The sequence below is a fragment of the Neopelma chrysocephalum genome, unplaced genomic scaffold (assembly GCF_003984885.1).
Source record: "Neopelma chrysocephalum unplaced genomic scaffold, ASM398488v2 Primary Assembly neopelma1_45, whole genome shotgun sequence".
Lineage (NCBI taxonomy): Eukaryota > Metazoa > Chordata > Aves > Passeriformes > Pipridae > Neopelma > Neopelma chrysocephalum.
Window position 1 is genome coordinate 1,467,488 of NW_020897704.1, and position 24,203 is coordinate 1,491,690.

A 24,203-nucleotide genomic window follows, 5' to 3' on the forward strand; every position below is an offset into this window, starting at 1 on the left:
CCCCAACTTCCTTGACAGTGTGGCAGTATGAAAAGCATAAAAGGCCTTGGCTCTGTCTAAGCGCTGCTCAGCAATAGCAAAAACATCTCTATATTATAAACTCTGTGTTCAGCACAAATCCAAAACACAGCCCCATACCAGCCACTGTGAAGAAAATGAACTATACCCTAGCCAAAGCCAGCACAGAGGGTAAGAAATAGTATCCAAGAGCTACTCTTGGATTTAAGTGACTCATATGCACAGAAATAAAAGTTAATTGCTAATGCAATTAATAAAAAAGTTAATTGCTAATGCAAATGACCATATAGCAAGTTAAATTTGAAGGAAGGGATTGATTCCATTTACACACTATCATCTTCTTTCTTTGATGTAGGAAGATGTCCAAAATATGGCCAAAAATGTGGAGTATTCAGTGCCTGCATGAGAACTGCCTATTATCATACATACACCAGTGTAGCCTCTCAAACAACATAAACATAAAAGTAGGTATTAAGATATCAATAACAGCAACAGAACCATTTTTCCTACTGTTACATTCTTTCATTGCCTTTCCTTCCAGTATAGGAGGTAGTGGAGCTTGTTGACGGAGCTTTAAACTAGCTTGGAAGGGGGAAGGGAACAAAAAAAGGCTCATCAGTGATGAGCAATGGGATGGTGTGCCAAAACTTGAGAATATGAGCATTCATGGGATCTCTCAATCTGCTTCATAAGGTATTGGCTACAATGTACCCCACCTGAAATATTTCTATACCAACATACACAGCACAAGGAACAAATGAGGAGCTCGAAGCTTTGGCCCAGTCCCAGAGATGTGACATCATTGGCATAAGTGAAACTAGGTGGGATAAGACCTGAGACTGGAGTGCCCTGTTGGATGGTTACAGGCTCTTCAGGAGGGATGGGCAGGGCTGAAGAGCAGGAGGGGTGGTACTGTATGTAATAGAAGGATTAGAATATATGGAGCTCACAGCTGACAATGGCACAGTTGAGAGCCTCTGGCTAAGAATCAAGGGGCAAACAAATAATGTGGATGTCATGGTTGGAGTCTGCTAGAGACTGGACAGGACAGGGCGATGACACTGACAAATTATTCTTTGAGAAACTAAGGGACAGAAGATTCCTAAAAAACCTGGATGACAACTTTATGGAACAGGTCCTAAGGGAGCTGACTCAGAAAGGTGCTCTCCTTGATCTGCTGCTTGTCAACAGAGTGGATCTCATGAGTGAAATGCAGATTGGTGGCCATCTTGGCCACGGTGGCTACAAAACAATCGAGTTTAAAATCTCTATTGACAGGAACAAAAGTGCCAGCAAAACCTCAATCCTGATATAAGGAGAGCAGACTTCAGGCTGCTCAGGGAATTAGTAAGTAAGGTCCCTTCGGAAAATGTTTTTGCAGCTGCTGGGGACCATCAGTACTGGTCCCTTTTCAAACATTACCTCCTAAGGGCACAGGAGCAGGCAATTCCCAAGTGTTGGAAGTCAAGCAGGTGAGGCAGAAGGCCGCCTTGGCTAAGCAAGGATCTTCTCTTGGAGATAAGGCAAAAAAGGAAGGTGTATGGCCAGTGGAAGCAAGGTCAAGTGACATGGGAAGAATTCAGAGATGCTCCTTGCCACTCTAGGGAGAAAGTTCATGTGTCCAAAGCTCAGCTGGAGTTGAAACTGGCCAGAAATGTGGGGAACGATAAAAAGAGTATTTTCAAATACATTAGTGGCAGTAGGCAGTATAGAGGTATCATCAGCTTATTACAGAATGAGGATGGTCACATCACAAACAGGGATGGAGACAAAGCAATAAGTCTGCTTTCTTTGCCTCTGTGTTCAAAACAGATGATTGACCAAGGGGGTTCCAGTGCCCACAGCTGGAGGACCATGACTGCAAGAATGATCAACTCCCAGTCAACCCTGAAATTCTGGGAAGTATTGAAAAACACCTGAAAGACGACGCAGTCATTGGTCACAGCCAGCACGGCTTCATGAGAGAAAAGTCTCCTGCTTATCCAACCTGATTTTCATCTATGACAAGGGAACTCACCTAGTTGATCAAGGGAAGCCAGTTGATGTAATCTTCTTGGATTTCAATAAAGCTTTCGATACAGTCTCTCACAGGATCCTTCTGGACAACTGTCCAGCACACAGCTGGATAAGCACATCATGTGGTGGATGAGCAATTGGCTCACAGGTCAAGCACAGAGGGTAATAGTGAATGGGGTAACATCAGACTGGTGACCTGTCAGTAATGGGGTTCTGCAGGGCTCCATCTTGGGCCCTGTGCTCTTCAACATCTTCATAAATAACTTGGATGCTGGACTGGAAGGGATACTAAGCAAGTTTGCAGATGACACAAAACTGGGAGGAGCTGTTGACTCCCTCAAAGGCAGGAAGGTCCTGCAGAGAGACTTTTACAAATTAATGAGGGCTGGGCATTCACCAACCATATGAAGTTCAACAAGGGAAAGTGCCAGATTCTGCACCTGGGATGGGGCAACCCCGGATGTAGGTACAGACTGGGGAATGAGATGCTGGAAAGCAGTGCCTGGGGGTCCTGGTTGATGGCAAGTTGAATATGAGTCAGCAGTGCCCTGGCAGCCAGGAGGGCCAATAGGGAGAATTAAGACTGATAGAATTTCTATTATTTACTCAAAAAAACTCTGAGTCACGTTAAAGTGTTAGTTTGCAGTTACCTGGCATTCAGCATAGATAAGATCTTCCTTCACCCTTAATCTAATTATGACAAAATGAATAATGACAAACCTTGAGAAAATAAGTGCATGACAATTAATAAAAAAGTAGGTTAGATATGAAGGAGTTTGGTTTGCTGATGATGACAGGGCTCAGCCTATGAATCAGCAGTATAAGAGGAGTATGCTGAGAAAAGAAAACCGTGCAGATAAAGGTAAATTATGAAATCTAAATGGCACCCTGGGGACTAGGAAGATAATGATGTAAATCAAATCTGAGATGTGGGCTGAGGCACAAATGTATAGGTGAAAAGCAGAGCTTCAATTTGATACAAGGAAAAAGAAATGTTTGAGAAATGATCTTTATGTTATATGCGGCCTCAGAGAACGATTCATCCATCATTCAGTCCATTGCTGACAGCTTGTTTTCCCTGGAGAGCTAATTTGATGGCAACAGCCTGCCCTTAGGTGTCATTTTTATCGGGGGGCTGAGAAGCTTATTCCTATTGCAGTCAGGCTTATTGTCCTCACCTGACACCCAACATGCACATCAATAGATGTCTGCCTACTCTGGGAGAGAGATAACCACCAGGAGCGGGTCACAGCAATTAATGTGGCCATTAGAAAACTCTTGGTCTACTCCCAAGATGGTCCTAGGAAAAGGATCTGAATGCTTTGACAACTGCAGCCATCCCTCAGCCGTTGCCAGTATTGATTCTTCAGTGACACAGGAGCCTGCCCTGGCAGCAGGTGAAGTTATGAGACCTTTGCACAGGGTGGGCCTTTGTGCGGTAAAGTGTATGAGAAGAGATTATATAGCTCAGTCAAAATATTAGAAATCTGGGAAGAAGTGCATATGGAATGATAGCTGGCAGGAAGGTTAAATGGACAGCTTAAAGTTAGCAAAAACTAGATGAAAAGCCATTATCCCTTCCTAATGCTGCACTCTCTTATGAAAGCCAAGATACACTTACATGAAATTTGGAATTTACAGTAGAAGGCTGGACCCTTCTTAGTTTGTTTTTTTTTCTTTCTAATCTCAACTGTAAGATATGTTTAATCAATGCTGCCATGTGTCCTCATCCTGTTGTGCCTCAGAGTACAAGAAATGAGAGAGTTAATGCTGATTCATATATTCTAACCGTTCAAGGACGAAATACCTTACCACTTTGGGATGAAGATTAGAATTTCTTTTCTGATGTAGACTTTGATACGGTTATCTATTTCTCATTGAATTCAATTAACTATAATACATGTCTCCTGACAACTTTAGAAAGGCTCCATTCTCACAGTTTGTATGCAGCCAGCACACCACCAAGACGTGTGCCTTACTTTTCCAAAGAGAGCACTTACTTTCTGCTGCTTTCATATGCCAGTCTCTTAGAGTGACAAAAAAAGGTTTGATTTCTCCTTTTATTCTCTTATTTTACTTTGGTATACCTGTGCAAAAACCTATGCTTTGGAAAGAGGCAGTAGTCTTCATCATGGATTATATGTAACTTCATATAATCAACATTTGGAGCTTGGAAAATTTTCATTTCCCTTAAATAAAACCATATATAATTTATATATTGCTTTTTCCCAGGAAAGCTATTTTCTTTTTTGAAGAGACTTACTTTGATGTAAGTCCCTTGAACCTGATAGTAAAACTGAAGTAACAAGTTAATGATATGGATTACCAGAGAATATTATGTGAATTGCAGAAAGCTATGTGGATATATGAAATATAGTTGCTATTAGTGATAGGTATTCATGGTCTGAAGAAGGATTTTCCCAGTTTTTTCTCCCAACTATCATCTATTCTGTGCATGTCTTTGGTCAAAGATCACTTAGAAATGCAGGATGCATGTCTTTTTCAGATGAGGGTTAAGATGCTCGATTTCTTTCCAGATTCCTTTTAAGAGTAGAATTTAAGGTACAACCTCAAGATTAGCTTTGAAGTCCCAGAAAGAGGTTTCTGCATATATGCATCCATGATTATTGATGCCAGCTTAAGGGTTTTTACTTACTAGAATTCTCTCACAGAATAAAAGGTTGAATAATTTACTCAGCATAACCAGTGCTTCTTACTAAACTCCCTATTTTCCTTTACTAAGAAATGTATTTTGTCTGGAAATAATTCTTAAACCCTGTATTAGGATGAGCAGATAACTTAAAGCATAAGGGCTACTTTGCTTTGAAGGAAAATAAGGTAAGGGAAAAATTTCTTCCAGTATATTTGTAGAAATTGTGTTCAAGCTAATGAATTGAGGACATTTTAGATAATAATTTTCTTGTACTCTCAGATCATACCTGAATTTAATGATCTCAGCAAAATCACTGACAAAACTTCCTGTTCCTTTAATGGAGCTACAGTTTCTCACGGAGAGGCTTGGGTGGGTAAGGGACACAAGAAGGAGCTTTGTTGTTAAAATTGTTACATGATAGTCTGACTTAAAAGTAATTCCAGGCTTGTCAAAGAAACTAGCAGTTAACTCTGAACCCTGTAAAATTTCCATCCTTAAATATAAAAGAGAAATATGTTCAATTTGTAATTGTCTTTATGGACTATAAAAAATAGGCTGCAGATAAAGAAAAGTATTTCCTTTCATTAAATCCCATGAGGACTGTTAGATGGAAGGGGCTTTACTGTGAAAATATTGGTCAACGTAAGACCTCAGTGTGATTCTGTTAGGAAAAAACCCCCACAAATATATATTTCATTATTGAAAACTCCTTCACTTGTACACAGCAGAGTCACAGGAAGGTTTTCGTAGGAACAGAAGCTGCTGAAAAAGGTGTGGAAACCAGCAGAGGAAGGTTTTCGTGGAGGGAAGACACAATGTCGATTAGCCCTAGATGAGCTGAGAGGGGTGGAAGACTAAAGATTAGATTACAATAAACTGAGAAATATAAACTGAAACATTGGGACATACATCCCTCGGTGCCTTTGGAGTAAGAGATTGTTCAAGTAAGGCACTGATCTTCATGCTATAACATACCCTTCACCAGGAGGTTAGCCTAACAGTACTGATAGAGATTCCTTAGAAAGATCTGTTTTTCTCCTCAAGAGGCATTTTGTAACAACAGGTGTATTGTTGCTTTTCAGGGAAACATTTTGAAAAGAATTCATGTCATTTAGATACACAATATCCTACAGCAGAAGCATTTGAATTTGGGTGACTGGAATCTCCCAAGGTCTTTTTTTTTTTAATTAATTCCTAATAATGATATATAAACATAGTTACAGTAAATCCAATAGCCGGGAGACCCCATCCTGGCCTCTCCTCTTTCAGAGTCCTTGAATGCAAAATTGCAGGGATGTCTTATGGACCAAAACTGATTTCAGTGGCATTAAAAAAAAATGGGTCTGAGGAGAATAGATGTACCTTCCTTAGATTTGTAGGAGTCTAATTATGTCAAGGTCAGCAAAGCCAGACTTCATTGAGTACATCTTATTGGTCAAGTGAAGGTGTTATAACTTTGTTTTTATTTATATGTGAGAGATGCACTGATGTAACTTGCAGAGGGATTTTTTTTTGCCATAAAAAAGTTCACTATTATAGCATAGCTGAGAAGCATTTTTGTTGTACATAGGATATTTGCAAACTGTTTTGATTTTGCAGCTAATTAGCCTAAGATAGTTAGGTAGTGTTTATTTACTTTAAAAGACCATTTTAAACAGTTATCTAAAATATTCTTTCCTTTCTGTTTAACTAATTTGCAGTTTTTTACTGTAAACTGTATTTTAAGAGACAAGAGTATGTATTGTTAGAAAGTGTCATCACAATATTCATGTCAGTGAAAGCTTGGCTGCCTGTTTTCTGTGCGGATTTATGTAAATTTTCAGGGACCTTGTGTGAATGGAAGGAGTCTGAATTTGTGTCCATGGTAATCTGTTCAATGTGTAGAGGAAGTTACAATGGCCTTAACCCATGAAAAGGATCAGTTGTTTTCATGGAAAGCAGTCAAGACATGCTTTGAATTCAGATAGTCAACTTAATCAGAGCTGGACTTTGTTTTTTAAGGGTTTCTCTTTGAAAGAACTGAATGCTGGTCACCTGCTACAATCAAAATACATCATTCATCTGTAAAGGGGCATAAAAATTTAACAGTTAGATGAAGAATAGATACATCCCTGAAACAAAGGGGAAAAAAAATCCTTCAGTTATTTACAATCTCTACTTGGACATGTAGAAGCATGAAAACACCATAGTCATCTGGGCTCATTACCTGCCTACAGCCACTGGGAGCCGAGTGAATTCATACCAAGCTTCTTTAGGACTGGGAATTTAGCAGCATCAGTCCTCACTACCTTCCTGTGTATGGTGGTAGTCTTGCCTGGGCAGAAATGGCCAGCACACCTGAAAGGCAAGACACAGAGCGGCTTGAGCAAGCATGGTAGGTCAGAGTCGTACGTCTGCCAGTGGACACAAAAGGAATTCAAGTCTAGTCCTCCAACTCATTTTTCCTCAGGCAAAATTGTTCTGCTGGTGCAGCTCACAGCCCTAGTAAGAATAAAGTAATTGAAACAATATTCCTCTTTTACCTTTACCAAAATAAATCATAAGTAGCATCTTCATTTGGATTTTTTTCCTGCATTTAAATGAAATTACAGTGCAAACATTAGGAGGAGTAGCAATAGGCAAACTGTGTTTATATGACTATTCAGTAGAAATTTAGTTTGCAAGATTGAATAATACCTGTCTCAGCTTTGTCTGTTTCAGCTAGGGAAAGTAAAAGATCCTTCCGCTCCATATCTTAATTAATTTGCTGCAGGATATTTCCACAGTTTAATGGTAGATTTGTGTTAGGGACAACTTGCTTTTGATGAGGATGACAAGGTTAAAAATAATAAATACAATAATGTAAGAAAATAAACAGTTCACTGCCTATAGCTTAAGCACAGTTTTTTTTGCAGTATCCATCTAGTGCTCGTTGAACATTTTATACCACTGTTAGCTAAATGAATTTGCTGAATTGCTGCACGAAGCTGCATTTAGAGAGCATTGTAACTACATTTCCTGGCCTTCCTTGAAAATGGCGCTACCCAACATCTTTCCAGTGGGAAGAGGCAGATCTTTCAATGCAGAGCTCTGAATTAACACGGCAAGAATAGCTGGGACTCACCCCTGACTGAATTTAAGAGCTGTGAGTTCCCAGAATTATTTTTGTAAGACCTACTGTGCCCTGTGTATGTTCACTAGTGGAGATGTTTGGACATTAAAACTATAATGGGAAATATGGTAACTGCTCAAGACATAAAGGAGAGGACCATTGATGGATGGATGATCACAGTGCAAGCAACAACATAGTCTCATCCAGGCGGAGGAAAAACAGTCAAGTACTGTAATGTCTGGGACTTTTACTGGACATTTAAGTTGTCTTTCTCCATGGGAGTGGACAATTGCAGCAAGGATTTCCTTACAAGTTGCAACAAAAGATAAGAGCATAGGCAAAGGTGTACTGTTAAGGAGTATCTCAAGTGTCTTCACAGGAGGCAAAAGGACCAATGGTGAGATCAGACTATTCTCCTGGTTCTCCAGGTCAAAGACAGTTGGATAACGCAGAATGTCTAGAAACTGGAGAAATAAAGCAATATTAATGATAGCAGTAGTCACCTAAATAAGCCTTTCTAGAGTAGTTGGGATTTGAGGGTGAACTATACAGTGAGGAGTCACAGAATTGGGCCATTTGAAAATACCATTGCCCACAACATAAAATGTACTCTGCAGTGTTGGTTAGGCCAAAATCTGTTCAATCCTATCCTCTTACAAAGGCAGTAAAATCATCATCATGGCTAGGCTTTGCGAACGAAGATTTGAGAAGGATTCTATCCACGCTTGCTACAAGCGCTCTGGTGGCTAAAAAGGCCAATGCGAGATAGACAAGTCCAGTTGCAAAAGGCACAATGGAATGTCTCCTTAGGTGGTATTGGCAAACCACGGTTCTTTCTGCGTTGTCTTTTCTCCTCAAGAATGATTCTGCACGTGTTCTCAAAAGAAGCAGCAGCATTATGTATATAGTGTGCCTCCATGTCTCCCGATTGGAGGCCAGAGTAGACCAATGATGATGATCAATATGGCCAAAGCTGAGATGTTGCTTCAGGGAGTCTTTGTATCTCCTCTTCGGGGCTCCTCTCTTGCGGCAGCCGGTGGCAAGTTCACCATAGAGCAGGATCTTAGGGAGGCGGTGGTCCTTCATCCTTGAGACGTGCCCTGCCCAACGCAGCTGTGTTCTCAGCAACATGGCCTCAACACTCAAAACTGCTGCCTGTTCAAGAACAGACACATTAGTCACGTAATGGGTCCAGTGGATGTTTAGGATTGTATGGAGGCAGCGCTGATGGATGCATTCTAAGAGTCGCAAGTGGTGGCGGTAGATGACCCATGATTCAGACCCATATAAGAGAGTAGACAGCACAATGGCTCTGCAAACACTGATCTTTGTACTTTTCTTCAGGTGTTTATTACACCAAACTCTTTTATGGAGTTTTCTGAAAGCTCTATATGCCTTTGCTAACCTGTTGGCAGTAAAATACAGTACTGTCTAAAATCTGCATTTACTCTTTGAACAAGATGGATATTGCAACACAAAAGTAAGATTAATGTAATCCCCAGTTCTATGAAGTAGCTGCAAATGATGGATCTGAGATTTTTCCATTTATTAGATATATCAGTTCTCAGTCATGTTTTGCTTCCCTGACAGAATTTCAGAGTCTTAAGGGAGACATTGCTAAAAATCATCTATGGACACATTCTCGTCAATTGAAGCAAGGGAAGAGTCAGTCATATCACTTGCTCCAACCATCTTCTCAAAGTTAACTTTTTTGTTTGCCTGGATGCAAGTAGAGTGTCTATAACAGAACAGGAAGTAACTTTTATTTTTAGTTTTAATAGAAGTTGCATTTCATCTAGGACAAGTACTGCCACTGTTTCAAACACCATGGTATGGTATGCAAATAGTGGGAATAACCATGTTGGATCATCCCTAAATTTAGTATTGTCCAACAGAGGCCACTGCAGGTGTTTCAGAAGAATGGGCATGAAATCCCACAGTGGGTAGAAGTGAAATATTCCCCAGTCTTTTCTCATTCATCTCATCTATGCCAGGTACCTTTCTACATGTATTGTGATAACTCTAAATAATCTTGATATCTTTATAGCTATTTCAATCTTCATTTAGTTGTTTTCCTGAGCAGTTTCTTGCAGTGATAATTGCCTAGACAGATGTGAAAAAAAGTGTATCCTTTTACTGATTTTCTTCCTTTCAGCTTTCTCGTTCGTGCCCCTGGGTGTTCTTGTTCTTCCAAAGAGAGGGGAACAAAAGTTCCCAGTCCTCATCTTAGCAATATTTGTTATTCTTTATATTTGTTTTCTTTACAAAATAGGCATTCTTAATGTTTTCTATCTCGCTTTACTTGGAACTTTTCCCGGATCACTTTCATCAGTGTTCCCTCTTACCCATGTTATTGTGCTTAATTGTTTTCGAAAAGGCAAGATCAGCACAGAATGCAGTTTTCCAGATGAAGCCACACTGGTGATGTGTATTAAGGGGCAATAATATTTTTTCTTCACTATTTCTCACACATTTCCAAATTTCTGCTTGGACTCTAACTGTACACTGAATTAAGAACTTGATTTAATGTCCAGGGATGCCCTGGTCTTTTCTATTAGCTGATAAAGTTACTTGAAAACCTGACAAAGTAAAAGTAGGAGATTTTTTCAGTGCCTTTTTTTTGAATTAGTTTTTGCTGCTATGCCTGTCAAAGCTAAACATCATTTGGCATTGTTACGTTTGCCTTGATTGTTATAGCTCTTCGTACTTCCTTGAAACCATAGTTTTACCCAGTCTAATTAACTGAATCATCAATGCATTGCAGCACTTTGCCATATTCTCTTGGATCTTTTAACCAGCTGTTTCCTTTTCTGGAAAACTGCTAGTCATTTTGAAGACTATTGAAAAGTGGCATTCCTATCTAAACTGGAAGTATTTTTATTTTAGGGAACTTTAAAAAAAACTTGTACATTTTAATTGCTAAAAGTTGGTGTCAGTGTACTAATTTGCCACCCTTGCTGTCCCTTGAATGTCAGTTTGAATTATGGTGCAGTCATCACTCTTTAATGACTCATCTACTGTTCACTGGGTGACCTGTCAGCTGTGCATGTTGGAAGAAGGGCTTTGGCTTGTTTGTGTTCAAGAGGTACTTTTCAGATTTGCACCTGCAGTATTTCTCTAAGCTTTGTCCTGTTGGGCCATTTTGCCATTTTACATGTGGTCATTAAAGTGTTACTGGTTTGTTACATTGTGCTGGTTATTTCATCTTGCCATCCCTTAGGAATTCAATTTGCTTTTCTTTGCTAGTCTCTGTGACATAGCCACATATAAATACATATGTATATAGTATATATGTATGTATATTTATATATATAAAACTCTCCAGTTTATTAAGGGCCTCTGATTACTATCTGCTATTGGTTGTTCAAACTGGCAGCAAAGAAATAACAAAGAGAAGTCTGAGGGCAACCAAAAGAAACTTCAGAGCCCTGTGAGGATTGGTAGATGGCTCGGAAGCACAGGTAGTGATTTCCTCAATTCTTCTGGTAACGAGGAATAAAATTTATAGGAATAGGCAGATCCATCAGGTCAATGAGTGGCTCCAAGGTTGGTGTAATTGGAAACTGTTTTTTTGCAGGTGCTGGCGTCCATCAGTGCTGGTCAGGGAGGCCCTGCAGAGAGACCTCAACAAATTAGAGGACTGGGCAGTCACCAACCATATAAAGTTCAACAAGGGAAGGTGCCAGATTCTGCACCTGGGGTGGGACCACCCTGGATGTCTGTACAGACTGGGGAATGAGATGCTGGACAGCAGTGCTGTGGAAAGGGACCTGGGGGTCCTGGTCAATGGCAAGTTGAGTATGAGTCAGCAGTGCCCTGGCAGCCAGGAGGGCCAACTGTGTCCTGGGGGGTATCAGGCAAAGCGTTACCAGTGTCACCTGAGGGAGGTGATTGCCCTCCTCTTCTCTGCACTGGCGTAGCCTCACCTTGAGTATTGTGTGCAGTGTTGAGCACCACAATATAAGAAAGATATTAAGCTCTTAGAGAGCATCCAAAGGAGATGATGAAGGGCCTTGAGGGGAAGCTGTATGAGTAGCAGCTGAGATCACTTGGTCTGTTCATCCTGGAGAAGAGGAGACTGAGTGAAGACCTCATTGCAGTTGTCCTGAGGGGAGGAGGAGGGGCAGACTCTGGTCTCTTCTCTGTGGTGACCAGTGACAGGACCTGAGGGAATGGCCTGAAGTTGTGTCAGGGAAGGTTTAGGTTGGATAATAGAAAGAGGTTCTTCACCCAGAGGGTGGTTTGGTGCTGGAACAGTCTTCCCAGGGAAGTGGTCGCAGCACCAAGCCTGCCAGAATTCAAGAAGTGTTTGAACAATACTCTCGGACACATGGTGTCACTCTTGGGTATGGTCCTGTGCAGGGCCAGGAACTGGACTCAATGATCCTTGTGAGTCTCTTCCAGCTCAGCACGTTCTGTGATTCTGTGCTATATATTACTGGGACTCACACCATGTTCTGGTATAAAGTCAGCTGTATGTTCCTCTCAGCAGTTTTATTTTCCCCAATGTGGTCTCCAATGCCTTTAAGTTTAAACCCTCCTTGCTTACTTAAAGAAGAGAGTTTTAATACTGTGTTCATTTTGTCTGTTTGGGCCTGCACCCTTAATTGGAAGCATTTATAAGAGAACAGGCAGTGAGAGGCTGCTTTTAAGTCTATATGGAAACTTTCCTGCCATCCCCTATTCATAAATCTGCAATACTAGGCATGATATGTAAGTCAGGCTTCCTCCTTAACACAATTGCAGAAGTGTCTAAATGGCCGTAGGACAAAGTGCCCCAATTATGTGCCCTAAGGATATTCACAGATGACACTCTGGATCCCACCTATTGAAGTTTTTCCCCATACCATAAAACCTTTATATTAATATTCATAAGAGAGAAGGAGACAGGCAGACACACTTCACAAGCTGCTAATTAATGCCTTTACCCGCGGTTTTATTGCTCTACACCTAGACTGAGGACAGGATGTGTTTATCAAGGGCTTTGAGGATTTTGGGAGCCTGGAGTAGGAGTTCAGTGTTAAAATCTCTTTCTGGAATTAATTCTTCATCACTGAAGAGTCCAAATCCCTTAGTTCTGCTGGGAGTTAAGATCTGAACCAGCAAAGAGTTTAGGTAGGTGGATTCCCAATGTGGGAATGACTTCGCAAGATGCTTTGGGTGCATTGAAATCTAATTACACGATTCAGGCATGCTTATGCCATTAACTCACTATACATTTTTAGATAATGTTTTTCTGATTCTGGTTGCTCTTAATTGATGGAACAATTCATTACTTTATTAATTGGCTATAAAAATAATTCAATCTTGGTATATGAGTCATTACAAATAAATGAAAACAAATTTAATAGTAAGGTACATAGTAATTAATTTCTTCATGTTGCAGTGTTTAGTACAAATTTGCCTATGAATCATGGTGACATTCTCAGGCTTCAAGATTTTTATTTCAAAGATTTAATTTCTTACTATTAGAAACTCACAGTCAATTTGCAGTTGGTTATGCAGTGTTGACAGCTGACTGCCACCATGTATGACCTTTCAGTTGTATTGAACTAATCTGGTCCTAGGAGGATTGATGCAATAAGGTTCTCAGTTCAAACTGTGTCAAACATTCAGTGTAGGATTGAAAGTAACAAGAGGTCAGAACCTCCATTTTGTGGTTCAGTGCACAAATTAAGGCTTTTTTTGGAGTGCCACCACCACCTGAGACCTGGGAAAAGGCTTTTTACTGCCTTAGTGAAAGGTTGGATTATATGAGGAAATCGTTATTGCAGTAAGGTGAAATTTTATGTTTGCAGTGATTGATTAAACCATGTATCTATCATCTTATGAGGTTGTTATTTCCACATTTTGGGTCAAACGTTGTTCAACTTAGTTTATGTCTGCTGATAGAATTCAACAGAGGTTAGAACTGAAAGAATATGAGCTAACAAAACAATGTTGTGCAGTTTTTTTGGTTTTGGTTTTTTGGTTTTTTTTCTGAAATCACAAATCTGTATTCTGTCTCCTATTAATATTATGTAAAATGTACATAACGTAGGCATTAGGAGGAGGTGAGGTTTGTACGCCTATACGGTGGGTTTGTATTTTGTCTGCCTTCACATGGGCCTTATATGGCTTACCAGTCAGATTTACCTTCCCGCTCCAAGATGAAGAGCATATTCATTGAATACAAAGGAACAAGATACATGACTATATAGATCATGCAAAATATCTGATCAAAAAGTCTCAGTCTCTACTTCCAGATATTATTAGTATTTGAATTCCAAAATTGTCTGTGAAGTTTCAGTTTCGTGGGTGATTGGCGTAGGACTAGGATGAGATTTCCATTTCCCTCATGTTACTCTCTTGGGCATACATAAACCATGAGACAGAATTTGACATTAAAACTATATGAAATGGTAGATGCAGTATAGATAACAAACTACTGAAGATAATTAAAGGCAAGAAAGGCAATGTGAAGAAAATAGTAACGACCTTATTTTATTTGATATCCTTTTTTTTATGAAATCTGCATAAGAAAAAAAAAATCCAAGTGTCAATAAACAATCACCTCTAAGAGCGATCAGTAGACCATGTTGTTTTCAGCAGTCTGTGAAAGTAACAATATTGTTCTATAGAATAATATACCATATTTGTATATGTTGATGAAGCAGGGGACCAGATACTGAGCATTTGATTTTCAAAACGAGTAAAACATGCTGGTCAGCAAGAGCCTAGTGTGAGCACTAAGTACCTGGATTGTATAAAAATACAGCTGTGGTGTGGCAGTCTACTTACATGGCACAGCAGTTGGCAATATATGGAGGAAAGCTCAGATCTTCCACTGGAACTTCAAGCCATCTCCCTTTTTTGTTACTCTTTTATTTTTATGTGACTTTTTTCCCAAACTAATAATAGGAAGCTGAAACAATGTCATTTGTTCTGTTCATATTGACTTAAAAATTTTTGAAATCAACTTCAAAATAACTGGACTGAAATGATGAAATGATATCCCACCAAAAGTGGAGGCCTTACTAATTAAACTTGGGGTGCTGTTTGTCTTCGGTAGCTGTAAGATCTGGATAAGGATTGTGGGAACCTCAGCTCCATCCAACAGCACCAGACTCCCAACTAACACTCAGCCCCTTCCCACTGACACTGTCTCTGAGCAAAGCTCAAAGACCTGGGAAAAACTCTGGCTGAATGCATTAGAATTTATTTTTTATTGAACCTATGTGACACATACTTCGTTTTCCAATCATTTCTACTTTTAGGTTGTGCCATAAAGGTTAAATTTGATATACATTCCAAATATATCATGGTGAAATCTCTATTAGTATTAAACTGTACTTAGAGCCAACAGGTATGATTCGGCCTATTCTACAGTTTCCAAAGGCTTTTGTCATTTTATACAGCAGGAGTCAGAGTGAAAAGTGACACTTAGGCAGAAGTCAGACACCCAAGTCCAAAGTTACCTAAGTCCTTGAAAATGCTGAGAAATAATTGCCTGACTTCACAGATACCTCAGTTCTTTACCTGAAAGTCTCTTGAATGCTTAAAATTCTGCTTTAAGGTTTGCTGGGAATTTCTTGGTCTGGATATCATGAAGCAGCCTGGAGCCTATTTCATATCTAAGAAGTGTTTCTAATTTAAAAAATAATTGATCTTTCAGGCACCCTTTCAAAATTAAACGTTGTCAGAACAGGCTAAAATATACGTTTGTAGCGTTAGCTCCATGTAAGGTATTACTGACACTAATTCTCCTTTTCACTACATCCTGCTGGTTTGAAAACTTTATGAACATCAGGAGACAGGTTCACTTCTTCCTCTGCCTGGGGAGATGAGTATCTATGGGGCAATTGCACCTTGAGGGAGGCAAATACAAGCCATCTGCAATGGCAGGAGGGAAGGTACTGCCTTGTGCTTGTGGTGAAGGGAACCTGAGTGGAGTGGCAAAAAACGTAAGTGGCCTTGTGACTCTCTAGTCCCACAGTCAGATGACTGTAGGATAGAAGGTAGCATAAATTTTGGCTCCTCACCTAAGTGTATTGTGAAATACTGTATCATGAATTAATTTTAAAGTAATTGCTGTTCATTAGGGCCCACAAGATTATTTAAAGTATTTAAATAGTTTGCAAAAGGGAAAGTTACTGACAACTTGACTTCACAGTCCCTACTGTGCTTAAAAATCGTTTATTTCAATAAATGCTCCTTTGAGATTGCTTGCATAAGGTCTATTCTCTAGAGTTTTAGATAGATATTACCAAAGCTGTAGAGCTTTACTGGTCTGTAGCTTTTAATATTAGCAGGCAGAAAAGCATTGAAGAAACATAGTAAAGCTTTGTTAAAAAACTTTCCAAAAGCCAGTTAAATGTGAACCTTTCCTATTACTTTGCCTGTAGTCAGAGTGAAGGTGGTGGCGGGTAACTTAAGCACATTGAATCATACCCCATAGTATCCCTCCCAATTTCCACTTGGCATGCTCAGACATTTAAAATTCCAGAGGGGCGGAACCTAAATTGGTCAAACTGGAGTCCTTGTTACATTTGCATATGCAAATGCACTAGAAAATTGTGGTTAAATGTGATTTATAAGCCTTAGCTGATGCTATGGGGATTACACTTTTAATTCATGGCACTATTCACTGTAGAGTTGTGATAGGTGAAGTAAGCGGAGTGCCTATTAATACTCTGGTGCTTAGTAATAACTACTTTTAAATTAAAACAATCAATCTTTTTCTTTTTTCTTTTTTTTTAAAAATAAGATTTCAACACAATTTATGTTAGTGAATACACACAACTGCCAGATTGTAAGAACAGGGGTTTTTTGGCTTTATATTTAGTGCAGGAAAAGTCTCACTTGTCAATCTGTATTGGAAAGAGCAGCCTACACTCAAGCATAACGAAGGGAACTGACTCTCTTTATATACACCTGAGTATGTACCATTGTCTGAAATAAGGCTACACAGAAGAAACTGTGGGAAAAACAAAAAAAGGATTTTTAAATTTCCGTAAGAGTGTGAGAGTTCTCAGACACATCTGGACAAAAGATTTAGACACTTTGACTTTCAGGGAGAAAGAATATACGAAATTGTAGAGGTGGGTTATTAAAGCATTTTTGTGTTTTTAAAGAATTTTACAGATGGCATTACAAAATTAAATAAATTTGTAAAAGAGAGACCTTACTCAGGCAAATGTAGATCATTCTGTTAAAGGGATTTATAGGTAGCCACTGTCTGTTAAAACTTTAAGTCTGCTAGCAGGTTGTGCTCTGAATCTTTTCATTACCTCCATCAGTATAAAACAAGAGTTATTTCAGTGGAGGCAATGAAGCTACACTATCATAAGATCGATGAAAGGTATAGTGGATCCTGTGACCTTCCTGTCAATGGAAGAGGCTAAAATAAAGACATTACAATTGTTGAAGAAGCAATTCATTTATCATGAGAGGTTATTTCGCGCAGTTTTAACTCTGTTTAAGGTTCTCAGAAACAGAACATGTATAATGAAACTCTCCCTGATCTATTTAGTTATATTCTTTTCATATTTGAAAAGCACCAAGCATCTCTTTTTTTAATCATATGTAACTTCTTTTTTTGAATTTATTATTATGCCATTTTTATGGTTCGTCTTGCTCTCTTTGACTTCTTTGCAGCAACTTTGTCTGATGTCCTACTTCTTAGCCACTAGCCACGTGCAGATTTTCTTTCAGGTACTTTGTATAAGCATTGCTATTATCATACCCTTTCAGTTTGTTCTAAATTCCTAATTCTTTTCCAGTGAAGAGGTGTGTATCTTAAACTAGAAATAAGCCACCTGCCTGATAACCCGTCTTTGACAAGAACCAATAACAACTGCCTAGGAGAGTGCATTAAAATAGGGCAAATATATAATGAGAATTTCTCAGTATAATCCTTCCAATTTCATCAGTGGACTTAGTGAGCCAAAAGTGGTGTCACTGTGTTTAAGAGGTATTTGTGGATTTCTCCTTCACAGATTTTTAAATCACTTCCAAACTTGTGTAAGCTTCTGATATTCCTTGCTTCCTCTTTCTGCAGTCAGTAATATACACTGCTATATCAGTGTATATAGCAGAGATCTCGTAACACACAGTTTGTTTAAAACAAGAGCTTCTGTATTTCTCAAAGAGAAAATTACCACATTTTTCAGTGACTTCTCACATCCTTACTGGTATCCCGAGAGTTCCTGTGCACTTTCGTGGCCTAAGAACTATGAGCTGAATCTTGACCATGTAAATTGGAATTCCCATTGGTTTTAATACCAACACAGCCTTTATCTGTAATCATTGCCATTATCCACTTAAGGCTTTAGAATCTATGCTCTTTGCTCTCAGTTTAGATTTTTTTAGGACAGGAGGAAAATATTGAATGATATCTGCCTTCCCAGGACCAAATGGTGTTTGTAAGGTCAATGCGTAGTTGATAGTGCTTACCCAATACTGCAGAACATCAGTGCCCTGTTTGTAGATCCCACAAACGCTGACATTACTTAATGTGTCCCAGTTCCCATGAGTAAGTCATTCTGATGTCAGAATCTCATACATGCCAGCTCCACTGAAGGTGCAACTCACAAGTTCAGGCTGAGTGGAGGTAAAACCATAAGGATGTTGTCTCCTTTTCCTCTTGAGTCTAGCAGCTGGTATGTCTTGACACTGCTGTGGCACAAAGGACATAAAGGACAAAACAGAATTCAGAGGTTTAAGGTCCTGTTTCCTCTTTTCTTACTCATTTTCCTGGCACAGAGTATCAAATCAAGAGGATCTCCCTCATAGGCAATTCTTTCTGTTAATCATTAAAGCTATTAATTTTTCAACTTTAGTTATGCATAACTACACATTGAGAATCAGAATGTTTCATTCACAGAGGAAAATCAAAAGCGACTCAATCAAGATCAGTAAGTGCAAAAGGAATATCAGACTCATGTCAGAAGGAAGAAAACCTGGGTATTTATAGTTTTTAAACAGGAAAATATATCTACAAGATCTTATTACTCCTAATAGTATGCTTTAACCAGAAATCATCTTCTCTGTTTGTGGCTGAACATGTGACAGATTCTGTCACAAATCAGTTGGTCCTGCTACCTGTCATGAGCAGGGGAGGGGTTGTCACAGTGTTCCTGACTTCATGGACCTTGGGCGCTGGGGTGCACAGTCTTTGGACAGAATATAAAAGGAAACAAATCTCACAGCCTCAGATAGAAAAGTGTGGCTTTGAATGAGAGTAGAAAAAGGGGGGGAAAGCATCTAATGATATCTCGCATGTCTCTTTAACAGGCATAGAAAGATAACTGTAAAACTGTTTAAAATGTGATGTCAGCTGCCCTATTCTATAAATAAATCAACAATCTATGGAAATGTGTTCAACAGCTTCCTGGAAACCAAAGAGAACATTAAGGATTTTTTGCTTTATAAAGCGGCACCTCATCTAATAAAATTCAAACTATTTCGGACACTGGCTGGAGATGTCAGTCAGTATGACAGGAGTCATGCAGATTCTCAAGCTTATCCAGCTTAATAAGTATCATAGACTTAGATATAAAACCACAAATTTGGCATCAGTTTTGCCTTCTTTTTCGTGAAGATGTTCTTACTATTATCGTATTCATTTAAATTAAATGCAAGGAATTTAAATACAACATTTAAGCAGAGGTACCTGCTGTCATATACCATCAGCAAAATTTGTAAATATGTCAATTTTTTAACTCTAACTAAAATAAAATTTAAAACTGAAATAAAATAATTTTTTTCAGCTGGTCTCTACAGCTGGTTAACACTGACAGTTTACACAGCAGTAGAATGCATGATTGTGTTTCCCAGGGCAGTTTACACAAGCAGCTCAAGGGAACAACTGCTGAATGGTTCATCCTCCCACAATCACACAGAACTTTCCTCTGCTTCTCTGCTGCTAGCTTCGTGCTAGCTGGGAATCTTCAGTCCATTCCCAGATGAAATTTGCTTTTCTTCCCCGATTTTGTCACATATTTGTAGTGTAAAGAGACAAGACCAGAACTACTGACAGTCCCTGCAGATACAAGAAGGTTCATGCTGTGAGTGTGTTGTTAAGGGACTATGGGCATATGGTGAACACCAGAGGAAGAAGGTGTATGAACTCCTGACACCTTATGGAATTTTTAAAGACTTTCCATGAGATTTACTGAGTCTATAAGTGTGTAATGCACCAAAAAAAGTGAACCTTACCCTTTTTTTTCTTGTTCATTGAAACTATCACTCTTTGTCCATCAGAACTTGTGAATTAAAAAAGTGGTGGGAAGGTCTCATGCCCAGCCTCTGCTTAGTTTGCATGTGAATGCTCAACTGATTGTGGAAAGTAACAATTAGGACAGTGGATAAAGAAGGAAACTGGAGACATCAACACCTGTGAATCACAACTTACACAGCTTTCTTTTCCATAATTAATTGAAGAAACAGGCATAATGCACATTGACTTGGAAATGTGGGCCAAAGACAACGTTGGTGCATGTAAATAAATCCCTTTTCAGTCCTGGTACTTATATGCGAGGTTTGATCTTAGTCACTAGTGAATGTTGGGAACTGTTGCAAGGGGTATTTTTTTGGCGGGGAGGGAGAACGAAAAGACAAAAACATTTAAGGGCAAGTGCATGGGGAGACAGAAGTCTGATGAAGTTAATAAAACATGGACTTCAGGTGGGTAGCAGAAAGTCATTGTAAGACACATAAACGTGTAACCTTGGAAATAACAATTATGATTTAACAACCTGTAATCAGGACTACATACTTTCTGCATTAAAGAAAAAGAAGTGGATGTTATGAAACTGTTTCATTAAATTATTTATGTGTATAAATGTTCTCCTTATGAATGTAAGGAGAATTCTATGGCACATTCTCAAGGAAGCAATCCATATGTGTTCTCAACATGCTTATATGCAACTATTTCTTAAATAGGTTGTATCGTACTTTTCTAGAACGGTAATGAAGCTAGTTAACATTATGACTCTTGAAGTGACAGTCTCAAAAAACCTATATATCTGCAATATACATATATTAATAATTATTAGGGAGCATAGTTGTCTATTTGTCCATATCACTGGTGTTACTAGAATTGTCCTGGCATAAAAAGAATAACGATGAAGGTTATTCAGTAGTCAGAATAAGTTGATGAGTATTTATACAGTTAGATTTTTTTCTCTAGAAAAATATAACATGATTTAAAAGTATCTAGTATCTAACATTCTCTTCCATAAAGTTTATGGAGATACATGTAATTTCACATACTTGACCTACAATAATGCTGATGATAGTCCACAATGAAATTATATTTTAGAACATTTCTTTCATTATCTTTAAATGCTATCAGTACAAAGTCAGAGAAAATATGTAAAGTCATGACCACACTGAAGCAAAAGTTTAACTCTTATTGACTTCCTAGTTATCTAGAATAGTTCTTTCTAAAGGACAAAGGACATCAAAAAATATAGTTTCTTCATGGGGGAGTTGTATTAGTTTTAAAAGGGGAAGAATGAAAGAATGGTTGTGATGAGATAGCGATGGAAGGAAGGAGGGAGGGAGGGAAGGAACAAAGGAACGAAGGAAGGAAGGAAGGATAGAAAAGCACTTCTGTTTGCTTTGTTTATGTCCTTAATATGCTACAATACTGATGGTATTTATATTCTGTTTAGCCACTAGTTAACATTTGGGGTCCAAGATAAGGACAAAGTAAATTATTCATCAGTGATTATGTTGTTGGAGAGTGGCATGTCATCAACACTTCAAGTTCCTATTAGACTTCTGGTTTTAATATTGTAAATTCATTACTATTTTGCAGATTTGGTGTATGGATACTACAGACAACAGCGGAAATTGATTGAAGAGATTGATTGGTCATATACAGGTAGGCAAAACTGTCTATTGAAGAACTTATTTGACTTTGATATTTTCATTTTCATTGTTATAACTTTAAGAACCTCATATGCCTGTATACCACACCATATGCCTAAACAATTGCTAAAGTAAAAATGTAGGAAATGGAATCTGAAAAAATGCAGGAACTTTACAATAGGAGAGTGTTTTCATGTCTTACATTTATTACTTTTGGAAAGAGAAAGTCCTCGTCCTTGAAACCTTAACCTGAGACCTGACTTATTTGATGAAGACTGAGCCAATAAATTGTTAGGTCTGAGTATTACTGTTCTAGCAAGTCTGAAAAGCAGACAAAAAGGCTGAAACAAGGCACAGCACATTATGTAGGAAAGAAACTATCTATATACTGCATATGAACTTCTGCACTTAGCTTCTGAGCACTCGAGCATACTTTCCAGGTCCCACCCTGACTCTCTTAAAACCTCAGTCATTTTGGCTCTCTCGTTTGCATAAGTAATAAAGATATACCCTGAAATTCTGCATGGCCATTGCCTCGTCAAAGAAGGACTTTGCGAAATTCACAGCTAGTCTCTTAGGTTCTTACGTATGTCAAGCACTTTCAGTAATACTGAAAAGGTAATTTTGCCCTAAGGGATAGGTATCTTTTACCCACCATGTAGGAAGTGGCATCTTGAGGATATGCATAGACTCTTACATTTTAAATTATTTAAATTCCTGTTTCAAAAATGCCAATCTATGAAAAATAAGGACTGTCAGATATCAGTTCTTTCATAAATTTGATTCAAAATGTGTTTCCTGTTAAAGAAAATTACCCCATTCTTTTTATTTCTCTCACTCATTTTCAAGACAGTTTTTATCTCCCAGTGTAAAACATATCTAACAAGTTTTAAGTCTAGAGGGAATTGAAACAGGTTAGTCATAAACCCTTCAAAATGAGATTTATAATGAAAACTCACACAGATTGTGCAGCAAAATTCAAGCATAAGATCAATCAATACAGTATTTCATGTTCAAAATTGATCCATTTTTTAATATTGCAGTTTGAAGACTGCAGGGATTCCAGGATTCCAGGTGACCAGAGGACAATCTTTAAAGAATAGCAAATGAGATTTGTTTAGGATATGAGAGGCTAGAGCTCTTCCCTAGGCTGCACAGAGCACTCATGTGCTGTGCAGCTGCTGCAGTAGCTACAGGTCACCCTTGATGGATATTTTGTATGGAAAAATAGCACAGACTGTGCAAGCCAGAAGATTCAGACCTATTGTTTCTCTCCCTTAATGTGTGAGATATCTGTGTGTAGTCATCTCAATTCATATGCTTTGCCCTAGTGACTCCACTGTTGGCAAAGCCTTTCTCCCCATCCAGACCTATATTCGAGCCCTGCTTAGCACTGTGAGCCTTGCCTACCATCCTGCTACTCCTTCAGCCTCCTGTCCAAGACACATCCTGCCCCTGCTCCTGCTGCCTCACCAGGCGCCCTTCTGCAGAGGCTCTGTGTGCCCCCAGCATTCTTAACAGAGCTGACTCCATGCGTGGTCAAAAAAGGATTTTTCAAAGCTTTTGGAGAAGGCTTTATGCAAATCAGGTACTCAAGAATCTGGGTATTGAGAGCTGTGTAGTATGTGGTGCTTTCCTGAAAAACCAGGTTCATAGCATAAGGGGAATACACAAATTCAGCTTTCACTTATAAAAAGACAGTATTCCTGAATATGAAGAAAAATTATGGATTTTAACATCATGTTTTGGAGGCACAGAAATCTAGAGACTGAAGCATATTTGTTTTCATCTCATTCATTTATAATTACTTATTTATTTTATTCCTGCAGCAAGTGATACAGGTACTGTATGTGTAACCACTATACCTAGCTCAGACTTATGGTTTTGAGGCATAGACCAATATGCACATTTCTGAATGGATGTATTATGCTTTGTCAGTACAGCTCTTCCTCAGACACCAGTTATATTCTTCTGTCTTATAACCTGCTCACTGAAAGACCTGAAAAATTAGACTTGGTGTGCCAATGAAGTCTTATGACTGGGCCTGGGGATCCTGCAACCATAAAGTTTAGTCCACCGTGGGTAAGAAAAGTGCATCTTGCTTGGTACATTAACCTGAGTTTGAGCAGATGTTATTCTCTATATCAAATAAGAAATTTCAGATACGTTAGCGGCAGTGGGTCAATACTCCCCTTTACTGGGATGGTGCTGTGAGATGAAAGTAAAATGGAACTAGAGAATCTGACCTGCTAAAATTATCCAATTTCTGAAGGTGAAGTTTCATAATAAAGCAATTGCACATACTGGAAATTAATGTGAGTCATTATCAGATTTTGGCTTTCAGATAAATGTATAATGAAGTCATAAATGTTACTGAAAAAATTTTGTAGTACTTTCAAGAGCTCTGCTTTAAGCCATTGACAAAGTCTGGATTTGCAAGCATTATTTTAATTTTTTGTGTTTTGACTTTGCCTGTATTCACGTAAAGAACTGAAAGGTGCAAGTGCTTGTTACAGATGCATCCAATTTTTTCAGGAATAACTGGATCCTGAAGTTAGTCTATTCCTA

The 24,203-nt window shown here is 38.7% G+C and overlaps 1 protein-coding gene across 5 annotated transcripts in view; it reads left to right on the forward strand.

The window, feature by feature from the left end:
- Nucleotides 1-24,203, forward strand: part of PTPRZ1 (protein tyrosine phosphatase, receptor type Z1) — a 136,458-nt gene that overhangs the window by 18,612 nt on the left and 93,643 nt on the right. For all 5 annotated transcript variants that reach the window (XM_027679136.1, XM_027679138.1, XM_027679137.1 and 2 more), the window contains exon 2: nt 21,583-21,648. In XM_027679136.1, the coding sequence (XP_027534937.1) occupies nt 21,583-21,648 (66 nt within the window). The remainder of the gene's footprint in view (nt 1-21,582; nt 21,649-24,203) is intronic.